Source organism: Triticum aestivum, chromosome 3B (genome assembly GCF_018294505.1).
Source record: "Triticum aestivum cultivar Chinese Spring chromosome 3B, IWGSC CS RefSeq v2.1, whole genome shotgun sequence".
NCBI classification, from domain to species: Eukaryota; Viridiplantae; Streptophyta; class Magnoliopsida; order Poales; family Poaceae; genus Triticum; species Triticum aestivum.
In genome coordinates, this window is record NC_057801.1 from 215,174,020 (window position 1) to 215,198,963 (window position 24,944).

The 24,944-nt window shown below is 44.8% G+C and overlaps 1 protein-coding gene across 1 annotated transcript; it reads left to right on the top strand.

Moving 5' to 3' along the window:
* Positions 1 to 2,661: 2,661 nt before the first annotated feature.
* On the top strand, positions 2,662 to 3,808 carry LOC123065240 (expansin-A24). Its single transcript, XM_044488585.1, has 2 exons — positions 2,662 to 3,253; positions 3,343 to 3,808. The coding sequence occupies exons 1-2, from the start codon at positions 2,781 to 2,783 to the stop codon at positions 3,653 to 3,655; spliced, it is 786 nt and encodes a 261-aa protein (XP_044344520.1). The 5' UTR covers positions 2,662 to 2,780; the 3' UTR covers positions 3,656 to 3,808.
* Positions 3,809 to 24,944: the final 21,136 nt, after the last annotated feature.

The following is a 24,944-nucleotide window of genomic DNA, read 5'->3' on the forward strand; positions in this document are numbered from 1 at the left end:
ACACTCTGGGTACTAAACAATTGTCTGCATTACATAATTTTGAATTGGATGGTCACTCTGGTCATAGAGCTACATACCAGAGAGTGAAACTTCTGTTCCTTTGGCCAGGAATGAAACAATTTATTATGGACTACATCAAGCAATGCCCTACTTGCCAAATTAATAAAGTTGAGCACTGCAAGTACCCTGGGTTACTGCAACCTCTTATTGTCCCTAATTCTTTCTTGGTGCCACATCATTATGGATTTTGTGGAAGGTCTTCCCAGTTCCAATAATAAGGACATGATATTGGTAGTTGTGGACAAATTCACTAAATGCAACCATTTCATTCCTGTGAAACACCCTATTACTGTCAGCACTATTGCTAGGGATTTTACCGACAACATCTTCGGACTGAATGGCCTCCCTTCTATGATTGTTACTGATAGAGACATGATATTCACAAGTCGTCTGTGGCAAGATCTCTTCAAGAAATTGTGCATTAAAGTTTACATGAATACTTCACATCACCCACACAGTCTGATGGCCAAACTAAAAGGGTAAATCAATGCTTGTAAAACAATTGGCGCATGGCTTTCATCCAATCCATGAAATGTTTGCATTGGTTGTCCTTAGCTGAGTGGTGGTATAACACAAGTTACCATAGATCCCTCAAGATCACCCCTTTTCAAGCTTTGTACAACATGCCTCCTACTCTTCTGGCTGAAGCTGCTCTCTACCCTATGGACCAAACTACTGATTTCCCTTCTATCATGGCTGCAGAACAAACAACAACCCATATCAAAGAGAACTTACAAACAACACATGCCAGAATGAAGCATTATGCTGATAAGAAAAGGAATGAGAGGACTTTAGTTGTTGTGACATGGTATACCTCAAATGCAGCCTTACAGGCATACAACATTCAGTATACACAAGGGTTTAAAACTACACTCCATATTTTATGGCCCTTTTAGGGTTCTTTAGAGGGTGGGAAATGTCTCTTACAAACTTCTACTCCCTAATTACTTCAAGCTTCGTGACACTTTTCACATCAGTCAGTTGAAAAAACATGTTGGACCTCAGGCTATTCCTAATCCGAAGTGCCCTTGCTGAACCCTGGCGGCACTATTCTTATGGAACCTGAACTTCTACTTGAGCGCAAACTCATTCCTAGAGCTCAAGGCAACATCAACATACCTGTTGCTAGATGGCTGACCAAATGGAGCAACTTACCCACTAAACAAGCTACTTGGGAAGATGTAACATTTATTCAGAAAGTATTCCCTAATTTTCAGCCCCAAGGACAAGTTTGGTCTAAATTGGGGGAGTTGTCGGGACCCAAGTATGTGTTCTCTGAAGAAATTAACACTACATCGTCAATTTAGTTAAGTTTGAACGAGACAACCGTTGGCGGAAAGCTCCGCCTGTCGTCCACCTCCGATCTAACGGTCCACATGTCTTCGTACCGCCTCGCAAGCTATGAAGACCCTGATGGTGTCTCGTCTGCATCTAACAACTGCGACCGCGTCGCGTGTTGCTGTTGGCTTTCCGGCAAGCCTTCTGAGAGCCAACTAGTCCATTTGCGTTTTCCCTTTTTTTTCCTCCAAGTTGTAAGGCTATAAGCCGCGTTTCTATAACCCTCTTGCTATCTCTCTTGTATTAGGGTCCCCCCTTATCCGTCAGTGTTCCTGGTTGGCCATAGGTGCCTCTCGTATCACACTCGAACTCAAAAATTTATCCATAAAAGTAGCTAAGATTTGTGTGGTCTAGTTATTCTATTTGAATCTGACACTCCTCCCTCCACAGCATGGCCTCGCTCCTACGCGCAGCTCGCCTCCTACCGCAGCTCGCCGGTAGCTCCGCTTCCTCCACCGCCTACTCCTCCTCTTCCTGTCACGCTGGCACAACGAACGATCAACAACGGCCTCTCCGTCACTGCTCCACCCCCGCATTGAAGAAGAACGGGTTGAGCGAGACTGCGTGACGACAAGACGTGCGACCCGAAAATGCACTAAAGGGAAAAGACCAAACAATCAACTGATTCGATCCACGTGCACGGTGAGATCCGCAAAGAAATGGGACGGCCTAAAAATTTGATCTGAAGCCAAATCAAAATCAATTAACTAAAATTTAATAGAAGTGTTTTTGAACTAATCATTACCTGACGATGGGCGCCGTCGATGTTGTGGGCCAGGTGCAGTGCAGGATGAGCCGTACGATTCGAGGAACATAGGAGACATCCTTTCGTAGACAAGGGGTGCAGCCGAACATGGACATCCCAAGGTAGGCGCCAAGAAAGTCAATATCAAATATCCTCCCTTAATTAAAAGTGAAAACGTCAAGCATACACATCTGAAAACCGCAAAACGCCGCCTATTTCCTCCGAAAGCGTCAAGCAAAAATCATCTCTAGATGTCAGTCGTAGACACTGCCTGAAGCAAAGATCAATAAACAACCAGTGATATAATGCTAACTTCTAAACTAACGATGATATTATAAGGAAAAACAGTACGTGTCTGCGGATTAGTCCATAAGCCATGGTGCGGCTGCACATGTGCACGCTACGGCATCATTAATTCGTGATGACCTTGCTGACTCTCTCAAGCTATGGATCAATCACGAGCAAAGGCTATATAAACACACATGATCATCACAACATCATCACACATCTAGCCATCAGAAGCAAATCCACCTGAAGCACACGAACAAACAGATAGGCAAAGAGCACACAGCTCCCAGATTCAGCTCCGCACAGATAAGTTTGAAGCGGCATCCTGCATCCATCGATAGATATCGACATGGCGCCGGCTCCCGCTCGAGCTATTGCGGTGGTGCTGCTCACGTTCGTCTGCTGTGGGTGTACCATGGCCGCGGACAAAGCACCGATCAAATGGCTGAGGGCGCACGCGACGTTCTACGGCGGCGCCGATGCCTCTGACACCATGGGTGGAGCGTGCGGGTATGGTAACCTGTACTCGGCGGGGTACGGTACGCGGACGGCAGCGCTGAGCGCGGTGCTGTTCAACGATGGTGCGGCATGTGGACAGTGCTACAAGATCGCATGCGACCGCAAGTTGGCAGATCCGATGTGGTGCAAACCAGGCGTCTCAGTGACGGTGACGGCCACGAACTTCTGCCCGCCTAACAACGCACTTCCGAGCAACAATGGCGGCTGGTGCAACCCGCCAAGGCCACACTTTGACATGGCGCAACCGGCCTGGGAGAAGATTGGCGTTTACAAGGGCGGCATCATCCCCGTCATGTACCAGAGGTACACATGCATGAGTTTTCCTAAAAGATTGTAGTTTTTCTCAAAAGTTAAAATTGCTTAAAGTTGGTAGAAAATCAATTTTTCTGCAGGGTCCCATGCGTGAAGAAGGGTGGGGTGCGGTTCAAGATCGAAGGCCACGATTACTTCAACCTAGTTACCGTGATGAATGTCGCAGCCGCTGGCTCGATCAAATCGATGGATGTCAAGAGCTCTGATTCAAACGACTGGATGTCAATGTCCCGTAACTGGGGTGCCAACTGGCACTCTCTAGCAAATCTTACCGGGAAAATGCTCTCGTTCAGGTTGACTGACACGGATGGGCAGACGGTTGAGTTCAACAATATTGTGCCTGGTGGATGGAAGTTCGGGCAAACATTTGCAAGCAAACAACAGTTCAAGTGATCATTCTCCGGTGATCAATTTAGAATATGACCGGTTCATGAACATACCATATTTACATTGTAGCAATATTGTTGAATTAAATTTATTTGTGCCCTGGTGTTCAATAATTAATTTTATCCAGATCTTGTATATACGCTACATCAATTCATTAATAAAGGCATGTAACATCCTTGTATGTGATTAACTTGTTCTATGCTTTTATGTTTATATAAATTTGAATGGTGTACATAAAGTATGACTGATTCTACCGAGTTTCAACTAATGTATACTTTGTATACTTGTGGAAACCAACATTTATAACATTATAAGGCAAAATGGTTGCATGCATAATAATGATGCAGAGGCTAGGGTGAACCCCCTTTCCGAAGAAACAATATAAGCGATATATAGCAGCTTCATTTAGTCTTTAGACATTTAACACAACAATGTACATATACTAATCAAGGGAAGACAACGGAATGTGATCGGATGGTTTTCTCTCTCTCTCGAAAAGGAGGACAACCCCAGGCTCTGCATCGAGCGGTGCGCACAATTATTTTTATTTTATTATTCAACAAGGCCTTACAAAATAAATACACAAGCTGATGAAACATCAGTTTGTGTTTGCTAATGTCTTTGAGTTCAAGTTCTCACTTTTCTTGAAGTTCAATACATGTAATATGTTGTCCACATAAAGCACAGTACATCAGAAAAACACTGCTAGAAAATCCCAAAGAAAGCAAATCATCTTACCGTGGATACAAGAAACTCTTTTCTCACTAGTAGTCCATGACCATTAGATCACCATAACACACATATCTCATCCATTAAATCAACATAACTGTCCTTAGAAAATCACAATCACTGGTTCTAAATAACTAAATTATCTATATGCTATCTGTGGTACCTCCCTCCAATCTTTGTGCAAGGTATCTTACCAGATATTTGTCCTTGGGTGTCCAAGGTGGTCAAATGCAAATATGACTTCATGACCAACGAAAAGCAGGAAAAAAGAACCACATATAGCCTTTCATTAAAAGTTAATAGAGAAAGTTATACATAAAAAAATGGCAACAAATTTTCCATTGTTTCACTCCAAACTTTGTGGCGGTGATGCTTTAAGTGTACACGGGAGATAAATCAAGTACAAGACCTACAATACAACACAAAATATCTGATGCTTTAAGTGTACTCCAAGTCAAGGATTTTTCTTCTATTTTAGTGATCGAATCACATTGAGTTCATAGGCATGCTGATATTTTCAAAAGGGGAATGAGGTTGCTAGGCTAAGTTTCCCTCTCCATGTGCTTAAAGATCAACTACAAAGCCCTCAAAAGTCTTTCATTTCTCCATTATATCTACCTACTTTCACTTCTTCGGATCCTTTAAGCACTTCCACTTCGGATCTTCGGAACGGTTATCCAGATATAGCCAATACAAAAATACGCTGGTCGAGCTCTTGAACACGACCAATCCGAACCACCGAAGCACTATTCTCCCATCTCTGTTCACTTTTCGGAATTTCCAAACAGCTTCACTCGGGATTTTCGAACGATCCAGAAACATGCGTAGGTGTAATGTTGGTTTGTCGGAGCCTCCGAACAACCTTGTTTGGACCTTTTGAGTAGTTCAAAAGTTTCTACCTTTAGCATTGTTTGGTGATTCCACGTTGATCACTTTGAGCTTCAGAGTAGTGCTCAGAAGTGTATCACATACCGATTTTTGGTCTTGCCTATTCATCCCCCATCTATCCCATCAATTCACTAGAAGCAAACTTCACTCTCATCATATTTTCTGAGATATAACACTAGCTTCTTATGTCGAGTTCAAAGGGTTTTCTACTCCAACGATCAAGCCAAGTCTTTTATCTCTAATCCCCTCTTTTCTTTCCTATCCTACCTCTCCAATCCAAAGCTATATCTCGAGAGAGTTTTGTTTTGAGAGTAGAGGATATTATCGGTTGAAGCACATGTGCAAGGATTCATCATCAAGCAAAATCAACTTGTTATTTTTGAAGGACATGTGGCTCCTATATCGACTATGTGTGCTTGGAACCCTTTAAAGGAACCAAGAAGTTTGTATGGGCTTGGAGATCGCCTACTTTGTGAAGTCTACACGAAGTGAGGCTAGACCGTTGTGGTCGTATGCCATGATGGCATAGATTGGTTGTTCCTTCGTGGACCCTTTGTGGGTGATAGACCTTTGTGGAACTCGTAACCAAAAACTTTGTCATCCTAGAATCCTAGTGATTTGAAGTATTCATCAACATGGAGTAGGATAGAGCTAACTTTTTAAACCACCAGAAAAATCTTCATCAAGCCAACTAGTATTTGCATTCATCTATCCCTATCCTTACTTCTGCTTGTGCAAGTTGTTGTCTTATGTTGCTTTGCTCTACTACACTCAAATCTGTAGGGTGTTCATTAGGCTAACAGTATAAAATTTAAAATTGCTAAAGAAACTTAAATTTGGGAGGATAGTCTTGTTCTCTATTCACTACCACCCCATGTAGACTATACTAATGTTGGAAATATGCCCTAGAGGCAATAATAAAAGTATTATTATTATATTTCCTTGTTCATGATAATTGTCTTTTATTCATGCTATAACTGTATTATCCGGAAATCGTAATACACGTGTGAATACATAGATCACAATCTGTCCCTGGTGAGCCTCTAGTTGACTAGCTCGTTGTGATCAACAGATAGTCATGATTTCCTGGCTATGGACATTGGATGTCGTTGATAACGGGATCACATCATTAGGAGAATGATGTGATGGACAAGACCCAATCCTAAGCTTAGCACAAAGATCGTAGTTCGTATGCTAAAGCTTTTCTAATGTCAAGTATCTTTTCCTTAGACCATGAGATTGTGCAACTCCCGGATACCGTAGGAATGCTTTGGGTGTATCAAACGTCACAACGTAACTGGGTGATTATAAAGGTGCATTACAGGTATCTCCGAAAGTGTCAATTGGGTTGGCACGAATCGAGACTGGGATTTGTCACTCCGTGTAAACGGAGAGGTATCTCTGGGCCCACTCGGTAGGACATCATCATAATGTGCACAGTGTGATCAAGGAGTTGATCACGGGATGATGTGTTACAGAACGAGTAAAAGAGACTTGCCGGTAACGAGATTGAACAAGGTATCGGGATACCGACGATCGAATCTCGGGCAAGTGTCGTACCGATAGACAAAGGGAATTGTATACGGGATCGATTGAGTCCTTGACATCGTGGTTCATCCGATGAGATCATCGTGGAACATGTGGGAGCCAACATGGGTATCCAGATCCCGCTGTTGGTTATTGACCGGAGAACATCTCGGTCATGTCTGCATGTCTCCCGAACCCGTAGGGTCTACACACTTAAGGTTCGATGACGCTAGGGTTATAAAGGAAGCTTGTATGTGGTTACCGAATGTTGTTCGGAGTCCCGGATGAGATCCCGGACGTCACGAGGAGTTCCGTAATGGTCCGGAGGTAAAGATTTATATATAGGAAGTCCTGTTTCGGCCATCGGGACAAGTTTCGGGGTCATCGGTATTGTACCGGGACCACCGAAAGGGTCCCGGGGGCCCACCGGGTGGGGCCACCTGCCCCGGGGGGCCACATGGGCTGTAGGGGGTGCGCCTTGGCCTACATGGGCCAAGGGCACCAGCCCCAAGAGGCCCATGCGCCTAGGGAACCCTAGAGGGAAGAGTCCTCAAGGGGGAAGGCACCTCCGAGGTGCCTTGGGGAGGATGGACTCCTCCCCCCCCCTCTTGGCCGCACCCCTTCCTTGGAGGAAGGCGCAAGGCTGCGCCTCCCCCCTCTCCCTTGCCCCTATATATAGTGGAGGGGAGGGAGGGCATCCATACTTGAGTCCCTGGCGCCTCCCTCCCTCCCGTGACACCTCCTCCTCTCCCGTAGGTGCTTGGCGAAGCCCTGCAGGATTGCCACGCTCCTCCATCACCACCACGCCGTTGTGCTGCTGCTGGATGGAGTCTTCCTCAACCTCTCCCTCTCTCCTTGCTGGATCAAGGCGTGGGAGACGTCACCGGACTGTACGTGTGTTGAACGCGGAGGTGCCGTCCGTTCGGCACTAGGATCATCGGTGATTTGAATCACGATGAGTACGACTCCATCAACCCCGTTCACTTGAACGCTTCCGCTTAGCAATCTACAAGGGTATGTAGATACACTCTCCTTCCCCTCGTTGCTGGTTTCTCCATAGATAGATCTTGGTGACACGTAGGAAAATTTTGAATTTCTGCTACGTTCCCCAGCAGTGGCATCATGAGCTAGGTCTATTGCGTAGATTCTATGCACGAGTAGAACACAAAGTAGTTGTGGGCGTTGATTTTGTTCAATATGCTTGCCGTTACTAGTCTTATCTTGATTCGGCGGCATCGTGGGATGAAGCGGCCCGGACCGACCTTACACGTACTCTTACGTGAGACCGGTTCCACCGACAAACATGCACTAGTTGCATAAGGTGGCTGGCGGGTGTCTGTCTCTCCCACTTTAGTCGGATCGGATTCGATGAAAAGGGTCCTTATGAAGGGTAAATAGCAATTGGCATATCATGTTGTGATCTTGCGTAGGTAAGAAACGTTCTTGCTAGAAACCCATAGCAGCCACGTAAAACATGCAAACAACAATTAGAGGACGTCTAACTTGTTTTTGCAGGGTATGCTATGTGATGTGATATGGCCAAAAGGATGTGATGAATGATATATGTGATGTATGAGATTGATCATGTTCTTGTAATAGGAATTACGACTTGCATGTCGATGAGTATGACAACCGGCAGGAGCCATAGGAGTTGTCTTAATTTATTTATGACCTACGTGTCAACATAAACGTCATGTAATTACTTCACTTTATTGCTAACCGTTAGCTGTAGTAGTAGAAGTAATAGTTGGCAAGACAACTTCATGAAGACACGATGATGGAGATCATGATGATGGAGATCATGGTGTCATGCCGGTGACGATGATGATCATGGAGCCCCGAAGATGGAGATCAAAAGGAGCAAAATGATATTGGCCATATCATGTCACTATTTGATTGCATGTGATGTTTATCATGTTTATGCATCTTGTTTACTTAGAACGACGGTAGTAAATAAGATGATCCCTCATTAAAATTTCAAGAAGTGTTCTCCCCTAACTGTGCACCGTTGCTACAGTTCGTCGTTTCGAAGCACCACGTGATGATCGGGTGTGATAGATCCTTACGTTCACATACAACGGGTGTAAGACAGATTTACACATGCAATACACTTAGGGTTAACTTGACGAGCCTAGCATGTACAGACATGGCCTCGGAACACAGAAGACCGAAAGGTCGAGCATGAGTCGTCTAGAAGATACGATCAACATGAAGATGTTCACCGACGTTGACTAGTCCGTCTCACGTGATGATCGGACACGGCCTAGTTGACTCGGATCATGTAATCACTTAGATGACTAGAGGGATGTCTATCTGAGTGGGAGTTCATAAGATGAACTTAATTATCCTGAACATAGTCAAAAGGTTTTTGCAAATTATGTCGTAGCTCACGCTTTAGTTCTACTGTTTAGATATGTTCCTAGAGAAAATTTAGTTGAAAGTTGATAGTAGAAATTATGCGGACTAGGTCCGTATGTCCTCATTGCTTCATAGAAGGCTTATGTCCTTAATGCACCGCTCAGTGTGCTGAACCTCGAACATCGTCTGTGGATGTTGCGAACATCTGACATACACGTTTTGATGACTACATGATAGTTCAGTTAAACGGTTTAGAATTGAGGCACCAAAGACGTTTTTGAAACGTCGCGAAATATATGAGATGTTTTGAGGGCTGAAATTGGGATTTCAGGCTCGTGCCCACGTCAAGAGGTATAAGACCTCCGACGATTTTCTTAGCCTACAAACTAAGGAGAAAAGCTCAATTGTTGAGCTTGTGCTCAGATTGTCTGAGTACATCAATCATTTGAATCGAGTGGGAGTTGATCTTCCATATGAGATAGTGATGTTTCTCCAAAGTCATTGCCACCAAGCTGCTAGAGCTTTGTGATGAACTATAACATATCAGGGATAGATATGATGATCCTTGAGGTATTCACGATGTATAACACCGCGAAAGTAGAAATCAAGAAGGAGCATCAATTGTTGATGGTTGGTGAAACCACTAGTTTCAAGAAGGGCAAGGGAACAAAGGGATACTTCATGAAACGGCAATTCAGCTGCTGCACTGGTGAAGAAACCCAAGGTTGAACCCAAACCCGAGACTAAGTGCTTCTGTAATAAGGGGAACAGCCACTGGAGCAGAATTACCCTAGATACTTGGTAGATGATAAGGCTGGCAAGGTCGATAGAAGTATATTGGATATACATTGTGTTAATGTGTACTTTACTAGTACTCCTAGTAGCACCAGGGTATTAGATACCGGTTCGGTTGCTAAGTATTAGTAACTCGAAATAAAAGAGCTACGGAATAAACGGAGACTAGCTAAAGGTGAGCTGACGATATGTGTTGGAAGTTTTTTTTTCGAAGCTTGATATGATCAAGCATCGCACGCTCCCTCTACCAAAGAGATTGGTGTTAAACCTAAATAATTGTTATTTGGTGTTTGCGTTGAACATAGACATGATTGGATTATGTCTATCGCAATACGGTTATTCATTTAAGGAGAATAATGGTTACTCTGTTTATTTGAATAATACCTTCAATGGTCTTACACCTAAAATGAATGGTTTATTGAATCTCGATCGTAGTGATACACATGTTCATGCCAAAAGATAGTAATGATAGTACCACCTACTTATGGCACTGCCACGTAAGTCATATCGGTATAAAATGCATGAAGAAGCTCCATGTTGATGGATCTTTGGGCTCACTCGTTTTTGAAAGGTTTGAGACATGCGAACCATGTCTATTGGTGTATATGCATGAAGAAACTCCATGCAAATGGACCGTTTGGACTCACTTGATTTTGAATCACTTGAGACATGCAAATCATACCACATGGGCAAGATGACTGAAAGCCTCGTTTTCAGTAAAATGGAACCAGAAAGCAACTTGCTGGAAGTAATACATTTTGATGTGTGCAGTCCAATGAGTGCTGAGGCGTGTAGTGGATATCGTTATGTTCTTACTTCACAGATGATTCGAGTAGATGTTGAGAATATTTACTTGATGAAACACAAGTCTGAATTATTGAATGGTTCAAATAATTTCAGTGTGAAGTAGAAGATCATTGTGACAAGAGGATAAAATGTCTATGATATGATCATAGAGATGAATATCTGAGTTATGAGTTTTGGCACACAATTAAGACATTATGGAAATTGTTTTGCAATTAATACCGCCTGGAACACCATAGTGTGATGGTGTGTCCGAACATCATAGTTGCACCCTATTGGATATGGTGCGTACCATGATGTCTCTTATCGAATTACCACTATTGTCCATGGGTTAGGCATTAGAGACGACCACATTCACTTTAAATAGGGCACCACGTAATCCGTTGAGATGACACCGTATGAATTATGGTTTAGAGAAACCTAAGCTGTCATTTCTTAAAAGTTTGGGGCTGCGATGCTTATGTGGAAAAGTTTCAGGCCGATAAGCTCGAAACCAAAGCGGATAAATGCATCTTCATAGGACAACCCAAAACAGTTGGGTATACCTCCTAATTCAGATCCGAAAGCAATATGGATTGTTTCTTGAATCGGGTCCTTTCTCGAGGAAAGGTTTCTCTCGAAAGAGTTGAGTGGGAGGATGGTGGAGACTTGATGAGGTTATTGAACCGTCTCTTCAACTAGTGTGTGGCAGGGCACAGGAAGTTGTTCCTGTGGCACCTACACCAATTGAAGTGGAAGCTTATGATAGTGATCATGAAACTTCAGATCAAGTCACTAACAAACCTCGTGGGATGACAAGGATGCGTACTACTTCAGAGTGGTACGTAATCCTGTCTTGGAAGTCATGTTGCTAGACAACAATGAACCTACGAGCTATGGAGAAGCGATGGTGGGCCCGGATTCCGACGAATGGCTCAAAGCCATATAATCCGAGAAAGGATCCATGTATGAAAACAAAGTGTAGACTTTGGAAGAACTACTTGATTGTCGTAAGGCTATTAGGTACATATGGATTTTGAAAGGAAGACGAACAATGATGGTAAGTATCACCATTAAGAAAGCTCGACTTGTCGTTAAGATGTTTTCCGACAAGATCAAGGAGTTGACTGCGATGAGACTTTCTCACTCGTAGCGATGCTAAGAGTCTGTTGGAATTATATTAGCGATTACTGCATTATTTATGAAATCTTGCGGATAGGATGTCAAAACATTGTTTCCTCAACGATTTTCTTGAGGAAAAGGTTGTATGTGATACAACCGGAAGGTTTTGTCGATCCTGAAAGATGCTAATAAGTATGCAAAGCTCTAGCAATCCTTCTAAGGACTGGAGTAAGCATCTCGGAGTTGGAATGTATGCTTTGATGATGATCAAAGATTTTGGGTTTATACAAAGTTTATGAGAAACTTGTATTTCCAAAGAAGTGAGTGGGAGCACTATAGAATTTCTGATGAGTATATATTGTTGACATATTGTTGATCAGAAATGACGTAGAATTTGTGGAAAGCGTATAGGGTTATTTGGAAAGTATTTTTCAATGGAAAGCCTGGATTAAGCTACTTGAGCATTGAGCATCAAGATCTATGAGGATAGATTAAAATGCTTAATGGAACTTTCAAATGAGCACATACCTTGACATGATCTTGAAGGTGTTCAAGATGGATCAGTCAAAGGAGTTCTTGCCTGAGTTGTAAGGTATGAAGTTAAGACTTAAAGCTCGACCACGGCGGAATAGAGAGAAAGGACGAAGGTCGTCCCCTATGCTTAAGACATAGGCTCTACAGTATGCTATGCTGTGTACCGCACCTGAAGTGTGCCTTGCCATGAGTCAGTCAAGGGGTACAAGAGTGATCCAAGAATGGATCACAGGACAGCGGTCAAAGTTATCCTTAGTAACTAGTGGACTAAGGAATTTTCTCGATTATGGAGGTGGTAAAAGAGTTCGTCGTAAAGGGTTACGTCGATGCAAGCTTAACACCTATCCAGATAGCTCTGAGTAGAGATATCGGATACGTATAATGGAGCAACAATTTAGAATAGCTCCAAGTAGAACAGTTATTTGGAATAGCTCCAACTAGAACGTGGTAGCTACATCTAGGAGATGACATAGAGATTTGTAAAGCACACACGGATCTGAAAGGTTCAGACCCGTTGACTATAACATCTCTCACAAGCATAACATGATCAAACCCAGAACTCTTGGGTGTTAGTCACATGGGGATGTGACCTTGAGTGTTAATCACATATCGATGTGAACTGGATTATTGACTCTAGTGCAAGTGGGAGACTGTTGGAAATATGCCCTAGAGGCAATAATAAAAGTATTATTATTATATTTCCTTGTTCATGATAATTGTCTTTTATTCATGCTATAACTGTATTATCCGGAAATCGTAATACACGTGTGAATACATAGATCACAATCTGTCCCTGGTAAGCCTCTAGTTGACTAGCTCGTTGTGATCAACAGATAGTCATGATTTCCTGGCTATGGACATTGGATGTCGTTGATAACGGGATCACATCATTAGGAGAATGATGTGATGGACAAGACCCAATCCTTAGCCTAGCACAAAGATCGTAGTTCGTATGCTAAAGCTTTTCTAATGTCAAGTATCTTTTCCTTAGACCATGAGATTGTGCAACTCTCGGATACCGTAGGAATGCTTTGGGTGTATCAAACGTCACAACGTAACTGGGTGATTATAAAGGTGCATTACAGGTATCTCCGAAAGTGTCAGTTGGGTTGGCACGAATCGAGACTGGGATTTGTCACTCCGTGTAAACGGAGAGGTATCTCTGGGCCCACCCGGTAGGACATCATCATAATGTGCACAGTGTGATCAAGGAGTTGATCACGGGATGATGTGTTACAGAACGAGTAAAAGAGACTTGCCGGTAATGAGATTGAACAAGGTATCGGGATACCGACGATCGAATCTCGGGCAAGTGCCGTACCGATAGACAAAGGGAATTGTATACGGGATCGATTGAGTCCTTGACATCGTGGTTCATCCGATGAGATCATCGTGGAACATGTGGGAGCCAACATGGGTATCCAGATCCCGCTGTTGGTTATTGACCGGAGAACATCTCGGTCATGTCTGCATGTCTCCCGAACCCGTAGGGTCTACACACTTAAGGTTCGATGACGCTAGGGTTATAAAGGAAGCTTGTATGTGGTTACCGAATGTTGTTCGGAGTCCCGGATGAGATCCCGGACGTCACGAGGAGTTCCGAAATGGTCCGGAGGTAAAGATTTATATATAAGAAGTCCTGTTTCGGCCATCGGGACAAGTTTCGGGGTCATCGGTATTGTACCGGGACCACCGGAAGGGTCCCGGGGGCCCACCGGGTGGGGCCACCTGCCCCGGGGGGCCACATGGGCTGTAGGGGGTGCGCCTTGGCCTACATGGGCCAAGGGAACCAGCCCCAAGAGGCCCATGCGCCTAGGAAACCCTAGAGGGAAGAGTCCTCAAGGGGGAAGGCACCTCCGAGGTGCCTTGGGGAGGATGGACTCCTCCCCCCCCCCTCTTGGCCGCACCCCTTCCTTGGAGGAAGGGGCAAGGCTGCGCCTCCCCCTCTCCCTTGCCCCTATATATAGTGGAGGGGAGGGAGGGCATCCATACCTGAGTCCCTGGCGCCTCCCTCCCTCCCTGACACCTCCTCCTCTCCCGTAGGTGCTTGGCGAAGCCCTGCAGGATTGCCACGCTCCTCCATCACCACCACGCCGTTGTCTTGCTGCTGGATGGAGTCTTCCTCAACCTCTCCCTCTCTCCTTGCTGGATCAAGGCGTGGGAGACGTCACCGGGCTGTACGTGTGTTGAACGCGGAGGTGTCGTCCGTTCGGCACTAGGATCATCGGTGATTTGAATCACGACGAGTACGACTCCATCAACCCCGTTCACTTGAACGCTTCCGCTTAGCGATCTACAAGGGTATGTAGATGCACTCTCCTTCCCCTCGTTGCTGGTTTCTCCATAGATAGATCTTGGTGACACGTAGGAAAATTTTGAATTTCTGCTACGTTCCCCAGCAACTAAACGGTCTTACAATCGCTCAAGTGATAGGTCACCATCGCTACACATCACAAGCCACTCGGGTGTTACCACAGTGAGTGGGTCATGCTAACAATAACACATATTCATTGTACATTTGAACCATCTAACTAAACATTTTTCTTAGCTCTAAATCATTTTCTCAAATAAATAAAATCCACCCTTCTCAGATGTTTTGAAATATATAACTTATCAGTAAAATTCAAATATTTTAATTTAGTAGTGAAATAAATACTGAAACTTTGCTAAAAGTACTCATATTCCAACCAAGCATTGACTATATTTTTCTTTGCTCCATCTACACCTTCATTTTCCCTTTCTCTCCATTCAACAAAGGTTAATAGCTAGTGATAGGGTGAATCGACACTAGTGTGGTAGCAAGTGGAGACAACATGTGCTCAATTCAGTGGGAAAGTTGCAGTTACGATTTCTTTAAACCATGTAGGAGAGTCACATGTATATTCATTAAGAAATAATATGATAGCACGCCATACCTGCATGAATCGACTGAAAATCTAATTGATATAAGGATCATCAACCCAAAATACAGCGATTCGAGAAGATGACAACCAACCCCGACCCAGATTAGAACAAAAGAAACAACACAAGACGTGAAAGTGAGACCCATTCATTATAAAGCTCGAGACGCAACAACACGAGCCAAATTTGAATACAATAACGATGGTTGCAGTTGATTAACTCGGCTACAATAACGATGGTTGCAGCTGATTAAACATTACATGGACATATAGGCCATTAGTCTTGATCCAAACTATTTGCACCAGTACCCACCCAAAGTCGCTGAAGATACCGCCACCCGGGCCATAAAAGAGGGCCATGGAAATGACTGGACACAAACCCGGGAGGCGGACGAAAGGGCGCGTGTTAGGATCGAGGACGGATTGTTGTCTTGCATGAAATGATTCACGAGCTACACTCGAAGAAATTTGATGGAGTTATCTTCATAGTGAATTTTTGAAAATCCTACGAAAAAGTTAAATGGTCATTCTTGCAACAATATATGCGCATGAAAGGCTTCCCGATAAAATGGTGTCAGTGGGTTGACTCATTTATCACAAGAGGCAATGTGGGTGTCAAGGTAAATAACGACATTGTTCAATATTTCCAAATACGAAAGGGATTGCGACATGAAGCCCCTTGGTCGCCTATTCTTTTCAACAGTGTGGGAGATCTTCTAGTGGTATGTCACATCCCTAGCTTCTGGTAATGCTCTAGGCTAGCTCATGTGTGCATCATGTTTAAATTCTGAAAATTTGAACTGAGGGAATTTTGGAAGCCTCAAAAACTTAAATAAAAGAGGGGCAAAAACCCTAGAAATCTCATTCATTGCTTCAAAATGCTCTTTTTAAATGTTTGATAATTTTTGGTAAGGATTCTGGTCCCAACCAAAATATTGAACATTTTTAAGGGTTTTTTTTGGGACTTTGGATTTAAATCATTAGCTATTTGAATTTGAATTATATTCATATAAATAGAATATAATTTCAAATACCCCCTGAAATATTTTATAAGCTTTTGGAAAAGTCCATCTAGCAATATGAAATATTCAGAGGAGCTTTGGCATTGTTTGAATTATTTTTTTTTAATTCAAAACAGTGGCAAAATTTATTAAATAAAACAAACAGAACAAAATAAATAAATAAAAAGAACAGAGCTTACCTGGGCCACTTACCGCAGCCTACCTGGCCCAGCCCCCCCCAGCCGGCCCAGCCCACCTCCCTCCTTGTCCTCTTCTTCCTCTGCCAGTAGGCAGAGGCGAGGCGTGGCGCGCGCCCGAAGAGCGCCGGCCACCTCCTGCTTCGCCGTGGCAGCCTCCCTGCCTCCCTCCTCGACGCCCGGAGACGCCACGCCACCCCCTCGGACCCCTCTCACTCTTCCTCGAGGCCCCGCCCCTCTGCTCTTTCTCTCTCGCCCGAACCCGAACACAGCCGTCGCCGCCGACTAGAACCACCGCGGCCACAGGCCCTCCCCCGCCTCGCCGACGTGTTCATGGCCTCCGTTTCGACCTCCTCGTCCTCCCCGTCGACTCACTCGACGCCGGATGCCTCAAAACACCGTCACCGGCCTCTTCTTCATCGCCGGCCGCCGCGGATCCCCATCATCGACTCGTCGCCGTCCGGCCTTCCCCGAGCCTGCTTCGGCGTCCGCTGCAACCGCCGTGAGCCACCGAACCTTTTCCCCCTCTCCGTTCCCTCTCTGGCACGCCGTAGCCGCCTCGCCCCTTTCGCCCGACTGCGTCGCCGCCTGCACTCACCGCCGACACGACTCCGGCGACCATTTGGTCCGGGCGTCGTGTCCAACATGCTCGCTGCCTCGCGTAGCTGCTGTAGGTGCCACGAACGCGATACCACGGCCGCAGCAGCCCCGTAGCCAGAAACAACCGAACGCCGGCGCCGCCTCGAGCTCGTTTCCGGCGAGCTCCGGCCGTCCCCGCTGCTGCCGCAAGCCTCCCTGGATGCGGGCGAGCCCCAGCTCCCCGCGCGTGCACTCGGCCGGCCGTTTGGTCGCCGGAGACGCAAACCCGAGGCTCGCCACTGCGGCTGGCCTTGCCGGCGTCAAGCCGCCGGTGGGATTGACCCACTTTGACCACGGCGGGACCCCCCCTGTGTCCATGACATGTGGGGCCGGCCTGTTAATTAGGCTAGGATTAGTGTTAACTAAATATTAGTTAGTTTAATAGACACTGACAATGGGCCCCAGGCCGCTAACTAAATTAGATTAGTTAGGTTAGTCACTGACGGATGGGACCCACCGGTCAGGGGTTGACCGGACTGTGCCACGTTGACCTGCTGACGTCATCATGACATCAGGCTGACGCAATTAAATCATTTCTGGATTTAATTTAATTCTGAAATTCCAGAAAATAGCTAAAACTTCAATAAATCATAGAAAATTAACCGTAACTCCAAATTTAATAAATTATATATGAAAAATTATCAGAAAAATTCAAGGAATCCATCTGTACCATTTTCATGCATGTTAGAACAACTTATAGGTGCTGTTTAGCACAAATCATATAAAGGGCATTTAAATAATCACATATGGAGTTTGAATTTGAATCTTGTATTCAAACCAACTTCATCTAATCTGTTGCTAGTTGCATTAGCTCAAAACACATTCATTTTGCCATGTCATGATCATGCATCATATTGTGCATTGCATTGATTGTGTTTTTCTGTGTTGCCGGTATTTGTCCCCTCTCGATAGACGTGATACCGATGATGTGATCGTTGACACTGATGAAGACTCAATGTTATCTTCAGAAGTGCCAGGCAAGCAAAACCCCCTTGTTCATTCCGATACAATCCCACTCTCTCGCTCCTGCTCTCTTTTACTGCATTAGGACAACAACGACATATCTGATACTTGCTGCGGTAGCTGAACCCCTTTATCCTTTGCATGACCTGTCATTGCCACAGTAAATAGATGAAACCCACTAGCATGAGTAGGAGTTGTTTGAGCCCTGATGTGCCTACTCATTCATGCTTGTTTGTCATGCCTGCTACTGCTTAGAGTTGAGTCAGGTCTGATTCATCGGGGATGAATCAGAGGCGTGTGAACATGTCCTACTATGTGTGAGCTAAGTGTGTGAACACGATTTGGTAAAGGCAGCGGTGAGAGGCCATGTAGGAGTACATGGTGGGTTGTCCCATTGCAGCCGTCCTCAGGAACTGAGTTCTGTGTTTGTGATCCATGACCAGCTACTACCACACATTGGAATGCTTAAGTGCCCCTCTCGACTTATTAATCAACATGATCTCTGTCCAGGAGTTGCAACTAGTTTCTGGTGTTTGTAGGTAGTGTTAGTAGTCTACCAAGTGGCACCCGGTACAGGTGGGCTTGGGACAGACTAGGCACAGTGGCCCGGTGTACCAAGTGGCACCCGGTTGGTGGGCTTGGGAACCCTGCACACATCGTTTGGGGCCGTGAGCGACACCCCGGCCGGATCTCCTTGCGGATGGAACCCGAATAGGCGATAAACCTGGACTAGAGACTTGTTCGGTTAGTCAGGTCGTGGCCGACTCCCTCGCCCGGCTTCCGCTTGAAGGTTGCCGAGGTACATGACGTGTACAGGGCGGTAAGTGGCGAGAGCGTGTGTGAAGAAGTACACCCCTGCAGGGTTAACATCATCTATTCGAATAGCCGGATTCCTCGGATATGGAAACGTGGACCCCTTGCATAGTTCATAGACAAGTGAAAGTGGATACTCTAAAACACGCAAGATAAGCGTGAGTGCTATGGATGGCGTTCTCGTAGGGAGACGGGAGCGGATCCATAGTGGTGTATTGATATGGTGAATATGTGGACTCGTGTGCGCCACCTCAAAGAGTTACTTGCAGTCGTAGTTCAGGATAGCCACTGAGTCAAAGCTGGCTTGCTGCAGTCAAACTCCACCATCCCCTTTGTTGATAATGAGGCATATGTAGATAGATCTGATGTAAGTCTTGCTGGGTACATTTGTACTCACGTTTGCCCATTTTATGTTTTGCAGAGAGACTTCAGTCTCACTAGTAGTTCCGCGTGGACTTCGACGTTTAGCTTGATACCTCAGCTACGATCTTGTGCCCTCGGCAGGATCTGATAGATAGTCAGGCTTTTCAGCCTTTTCATTTATAGACGTCTGTACTCAGACATGATAGCTTCCGCTTGTGCTTTGACTTGTATGCTCTGAGTGTTGGGTCATGAGACCCATGTTTGTAATATCTCGCTCCTCGGAGCCTAATGAATAAAGTACTTGTGTCGTAGAGTCATGTTGTGATGCTTCGTTGTATTTGCACATATCGAGCATATTGTGTGTATGATTGAAATGCTTGGTATGTGTGGGATCTGACTATCTAGTTGTTTATCTTTAGTAGCCTTTCTTACCGGGAAATGTCTCCTAGTGTTACCGCTGAGCCATGGTAGCTTGCTACTGCTCTGGAACACTTAGGCTGGCCGGCATGTGTCCTTCTTCGTTCCTGTGTCTGTCCCTTCGGGGAAATGTCACGCTTGAGTACCGGAGTCCTGTTAGCCCGCTACAGCCCGGTTTACCGGAGTCCTGCTAGCCCAGTGCTACAGCCCGGACCCATTTGCTGATGACCGACACGTTCGATGCTGGGTCATGGATGCCTGTCCCTGTAAGTCTGTGCCACTTTGGGTTTACGACTAGTCATGTCAGCCCGGGCTCTTATCATATGGATGCTAGCGACACTTCATATACGTGAGCCAAAAGGCGCAAACGGTCCCGGGCAAAGGTAAGGCGACACCCGTGGGAATACCGTGCGTGAGGCCGCAAAGTGATATGAGGTGTTACATGCTAGATCGATGTGACATCGAGTCGGGGTCCTGACAGCGTTGGTATCAGAGCTTGACTGCCTGTAGGATTACCAAGCCAAACTGGTCGAAGTTGAGTCTAGAGATTCTTTAGTTATATAAGGGAATTGATTGTGGGATGGAACGTAAGGCTCTTTTTATTCCTTATACCTTATGGCCTTCTGATCTGAGTCATCTTCTCTTCTACGGGGATTAAGAACTAGGCTATCTCTTCTTTCTATTAGGATCACGTGTTACTAATCAGTAGACTTATAAGATTGTTGGATTTAAGTCTCAGTTCAGTTCCTACTACTTTTGTATGATTATTGTTGATCTCGAGACCTTGATATTGTGCTTCTGAGTGGTTATGCCACCATTTTTGTGAATGTCTCAAATCTTTTCTGAGCATTTACAGCCGTTATGCTGTCCGAGTCATTCCAGGTTTCTAAATAGTCTGACGCATTTGCAAAATCTTTTCCCTCTGGCTTCGATGCTCCTCTATGCCAGCTCAATCACACTAATTGTTGAGTTGAGGTATTCTACTGCCTCGACCTTTATGTTGGAATAATTATTATGACCCTAGGTGTCTCAGGGGATCATCTAGTAATTTAGCCATGATTTGTGTTCCCAGTGTGATGATTCTGGCCATCATTCTCGAAAGCATCCCGTGATGCTACTTAGTAATAGGTATTCTACTCCTTGGGCTTTGAACCTGAGATTCACTCTACCTACTTCATGTTGATAGTAATTGCTAGTGCCTTTAGGATATTAGTAACCTTTGCGATAGTCCTTGAAGTCCGTGGTATCTTCTTCTTCCAAATACCATGAACTACTTATGGCAGAAGTTCCTCGTTGAACTGAAATATCACAACAGGATTATTCTTGATGAGTTCTCCATTCATAAATCGTGACTCCGCCAGTTCTACCTTTCTGCATGGGTTATCCGGAAGAAATATGTTGAACTTGGTTCGACATACTAATCTATGCATCCACAACTCAGAAAATTATATGTTCCTTTGAGTTGTTCTCTTTAGTTGCATTCTGACCCTCGTCTATCAATTGATAGTCAAGAGTATGCGTGCGTTCGTTTATCGATGCCTATTACTCTTGTGGTCCGTCAAGCCATTCTATCGCAGAATGACTAGGAGAAACAAACTCCAGTACCTCTTCCATATCTAGGATTGGGTCAAAGCAGTTGTGCTCCGCAGATCAAATGCCAGCCCAGCTTTTGGTTCTGTTCTACCTTGGAGTATTACCCCCTTTATGTCAGAATTGTCATGAGAACTGCACCAACTCTCATGAATTTTGACGTAGTGATACTTCTCACCATCAATACTCATTCCTCGATTCCGTGTGGTTATAACCGGAATGTCGACAAGTGAATCGTGATGTGTGAAATCAATACTGCTAGCAACTCTGTTGCTTGGTAGTAAATGGACAATATTCTCATTCTTAGCATGTTGGTTTTTGAATCATCCTTCTAAGACTGATCGTGCTACCCAGCCCTTATTTCGGTGCACCCTTCGATTGATGAGTTAGGATCTTGTCAAGTCCTCACTCATTTGATCATATCGTCTTGCCCTGGAAAGCAAGATTGTTCTCGAGCTTAGTAACATACCGGTGGTTCGTGATTTTCCGAAGATCTTCTCGGAAGTATTACCAGGTTGTTCCCTGACTGTTATGTTGAGCTCGTGATCAAGTTGGTTTCTTGTGAACCACCTTCTCGCCAAGAATCGGTGTTAGATATCCCTGAGCTAGTTGGTTAAGCTAGACAACAACTTGGAGAGTTGGAAGATAAAAGCTTGTCTGACTTAGTTCGTTCCAAAGGGATATTCTTGTGTAGTGTGTATTGGAGAAAGATGATATCTTCATCGATTGGTCCCTGTGATCAGTTGCTGGACCTATTGTCTTATCAATCCTTTGATTTGAGTGTGGGCTATCGTCAAATCAAATCAGTACCAACGATGTTCGTAATGTTGTCTTACTCGTGGTTGATCCCTCGAGCATACATCCTTACATCTTTGGTCTGACCAATGCTATCACTTGTTCACTTAACTATGGAATTCCTTTTAAAAGGAAACCCGGATGAATTGTTGTTGAGCCCATTGACAACATCCTTATTCCCTCCATGATTTTGTTGAACATTAAGTTAGCGTTGGAAACTTTTGAAAGCATTTCTTCATGCTAGTTCATGGAGCAAATGTTCGGATGTAAGAAGTGACTTCCTTTAATTCATGTGCATCTAATGCAAGTTGCCGCCGTGGACTCGAGAAAGTCAATGTTGCTTTCTTTGGAATCATTCCAAATCAGTCATGCACACGTGCGAAGAATGCTGTGGCTTGAAGACTTGCAACCTTCATTCCATATGTGTATCCCTAGCACACCAAGCCACTGATTGATTTGTTCAAGGAGAAGGAGTTTCTTCATAAGAGCTAATCCGGACTTATGAAAGAACTTCGATATCCTCGCTGATGGTTCCCAACCAGAACTCGGTAGTGTTTTATTGTAAGACTACCATGAGGGCATGCTTGTCTGGGACAACGTGTTCACATGTTTGTAGCAGAACCAGCTCATGTTTTGGAGCTTGCTATCGTAGTTCATTTCCCGAGAATCTCGCAACGTCATCTCGTCGATTTGTGTTGCAAACTTTCATTTTTCTTTCTAGACTCGATGAGTCTGGGAATATCCTGACACCAACCAGATCTGAATCTCAGGCAGATATGATGGTTGGAATATTTCCCAAGAACTATAATATTGGTTCCTCGATAACCGGTAAAGTGGATGTCGTGGCCAACACACCCAGCCGGAAGACTTATTATTGTAGTATCTTGTTTGAGGAAGTTGGCCACCTCCCCATAAGGATTTCGTAGGATTTACCTCTGTAACTGTTCCTTATGGATTCTACCGCTCCCGAAGTCCGACCTTTACTTGATGTTCTAGTTATCAAACCATATCTATGAATGGGTTACACTAGCACGTCAAGGAGAACATTAGAAGCGGAGTGCTAAATGTCTCTCGGTCGATCATCCAGATTTTGTTTCCTTGGCCTCGCTAGGGTGAAACCTGAGTTGATGTTATCTTCCTATGCATCTGCATCGTCCATCGTTGTTCATCATGGTGGTATGTTGTGTTGCCAGGATCCTTCACACGGATGTTGGTAAAACCTTGATGATTGTGGAAATGCTCAAGTTCTTGAGAGCACACACAAGCGCTACGTGTTATCATCGGCACTAACTGGGTTTGCTCTCAGTTCCCTCGGCAATGCTATGATCCTTTTCAAATAGTGAATTCACTCTCTATTGTTGGGTTCTTCCCCAGTTACCAGAATCATTCCCAGCATTTGCATTTTGTTCCCAGCTTGCACCGCCAATGTGCCATTCTACCATGGGTCTCTTCCATTTCCGGTGATGAGCAAACTCATCCATTACGTTGTCTTCAACAAGGTAATCCACATCATCCAAGTCCGAGTATGCCATTCTACCGACCCCCTCCAAACGATCGCTCGAGAATTGTCTTAGGCTGGTTTAAAGAGTTTCAATGATCTCTGAATCAAAGGTAATTCTTTTTGCCACTTAAGGGGAGATGTCTACGAGTCACGGTTCCGAGGATGTTTCGTCGTGGTATCATGGCAACTCAACTCCTCGCTACGTGGACAATCGTTTACCACCTTCCTAGGTGTGGAATCGTTGTCTACCTAGTGAACCTTCGTCATCCGTTTCTTTCCACCCCTCTTGATGTGTATCTCGTGTCTCAACCCGAGTGATGGTTCTATGTCTCATTCCGTGAGTTAATCCTGAGTTGTTCGACCTTCGAGAAGATCGACCCTTCTAGAGTCTCCTTCCCTCCAGGTCATGTTGACAGGATTTCTCAGAGCAAGACGACAAGGCAAAGATGGTGTTCAAATCAACGTTCATTTGGAGTGCAACCTGGATCGTGAAGATTATACTAGTTGCGTTTCCCCTTCACCTTACCCTATGCTTGAATCTCGAGACGAGATTCTTGTTTAGTGGGGGTGAGTTGTCACATCCCTAGCTTCTGGTAATGCTCTAGGCTAGCTCATGTGTGCATCATGTTTAAATTCTGAAAATTTGAACTGAGGGAATTTTGGAAGCCTCAAAAACTTAAATAAAAGAGGGGCAAAAACCCTAGAAATCTCATTCATTGCTTCAAAATGCTCTTTTTAAATGTTTGATAATTTTTGGTAAGGATTCTGGTCCCAACCAAAATATTGAACATTTTTAAGGGATTTTTTTGGGACTTTGGATTTAAATCATTAGCTATTTGAATTTGAATTATATTCATATAAATAGAATATAATTTCAAATACCCCCTGAAATATTTTATAAGCTTTTGGAAAAGTCCATCTAGCAATATGAAATATTCAGAGGAGCTTTGGCATTGTTTGAATTATTTTTTTAATTCAAAACAGTGGCAAAATTTATTAAATAAAACAAACAGAACAAAAAAATAAATAAAAAGAACAGAGCTTACCTGGGCCACTTACCGCAGCCTACCTGGCCCAGCCCCCCCCCCAGCCGGCCCAGCCCACCTCCCTCCTTGTCCTCTTCTTCCTCTGCCAGTAGGCAGAGGCGAGGCGTGGCGCGCGCCCGAAGAGCGCCGGCCACCTCCTGCTTCGCCGTGGCAGCCTCCCTGCCTCCCTCCTCGACGCCCGGAGACGCCACGCCACCCCCTCGGACCCCTCTCACTCTTCCTCGAGGCCCCGCCCCTCTGCTCTTTCTCTCTCGCCCGAACCCGAACACAGCCGTCGCCGCCGACTAGAACCACCGCGGCCACAGGCCCTCCCCCGCCTCGCCGACGTGTTCAT

What these genes read in the sequence shown, in the direction of transcription:
- LOC123065240 (XM_044488585.1), top strand. Translation starts at nt 2,781, where the DNA reads ATGGCGCCGGCTCCCGCTCGAGCTATTGCGGTGGTGCTGCTCACGTTC. An exon ending in ATCCCCGTCATGTACCAGAG is followed by an intron (nt 3,254 to 3,342) that starts GTACACATGCAT and finishes ATTTTTCTGCAG; the next exon opens with GGTCCCATGCGTGAAGAAGG.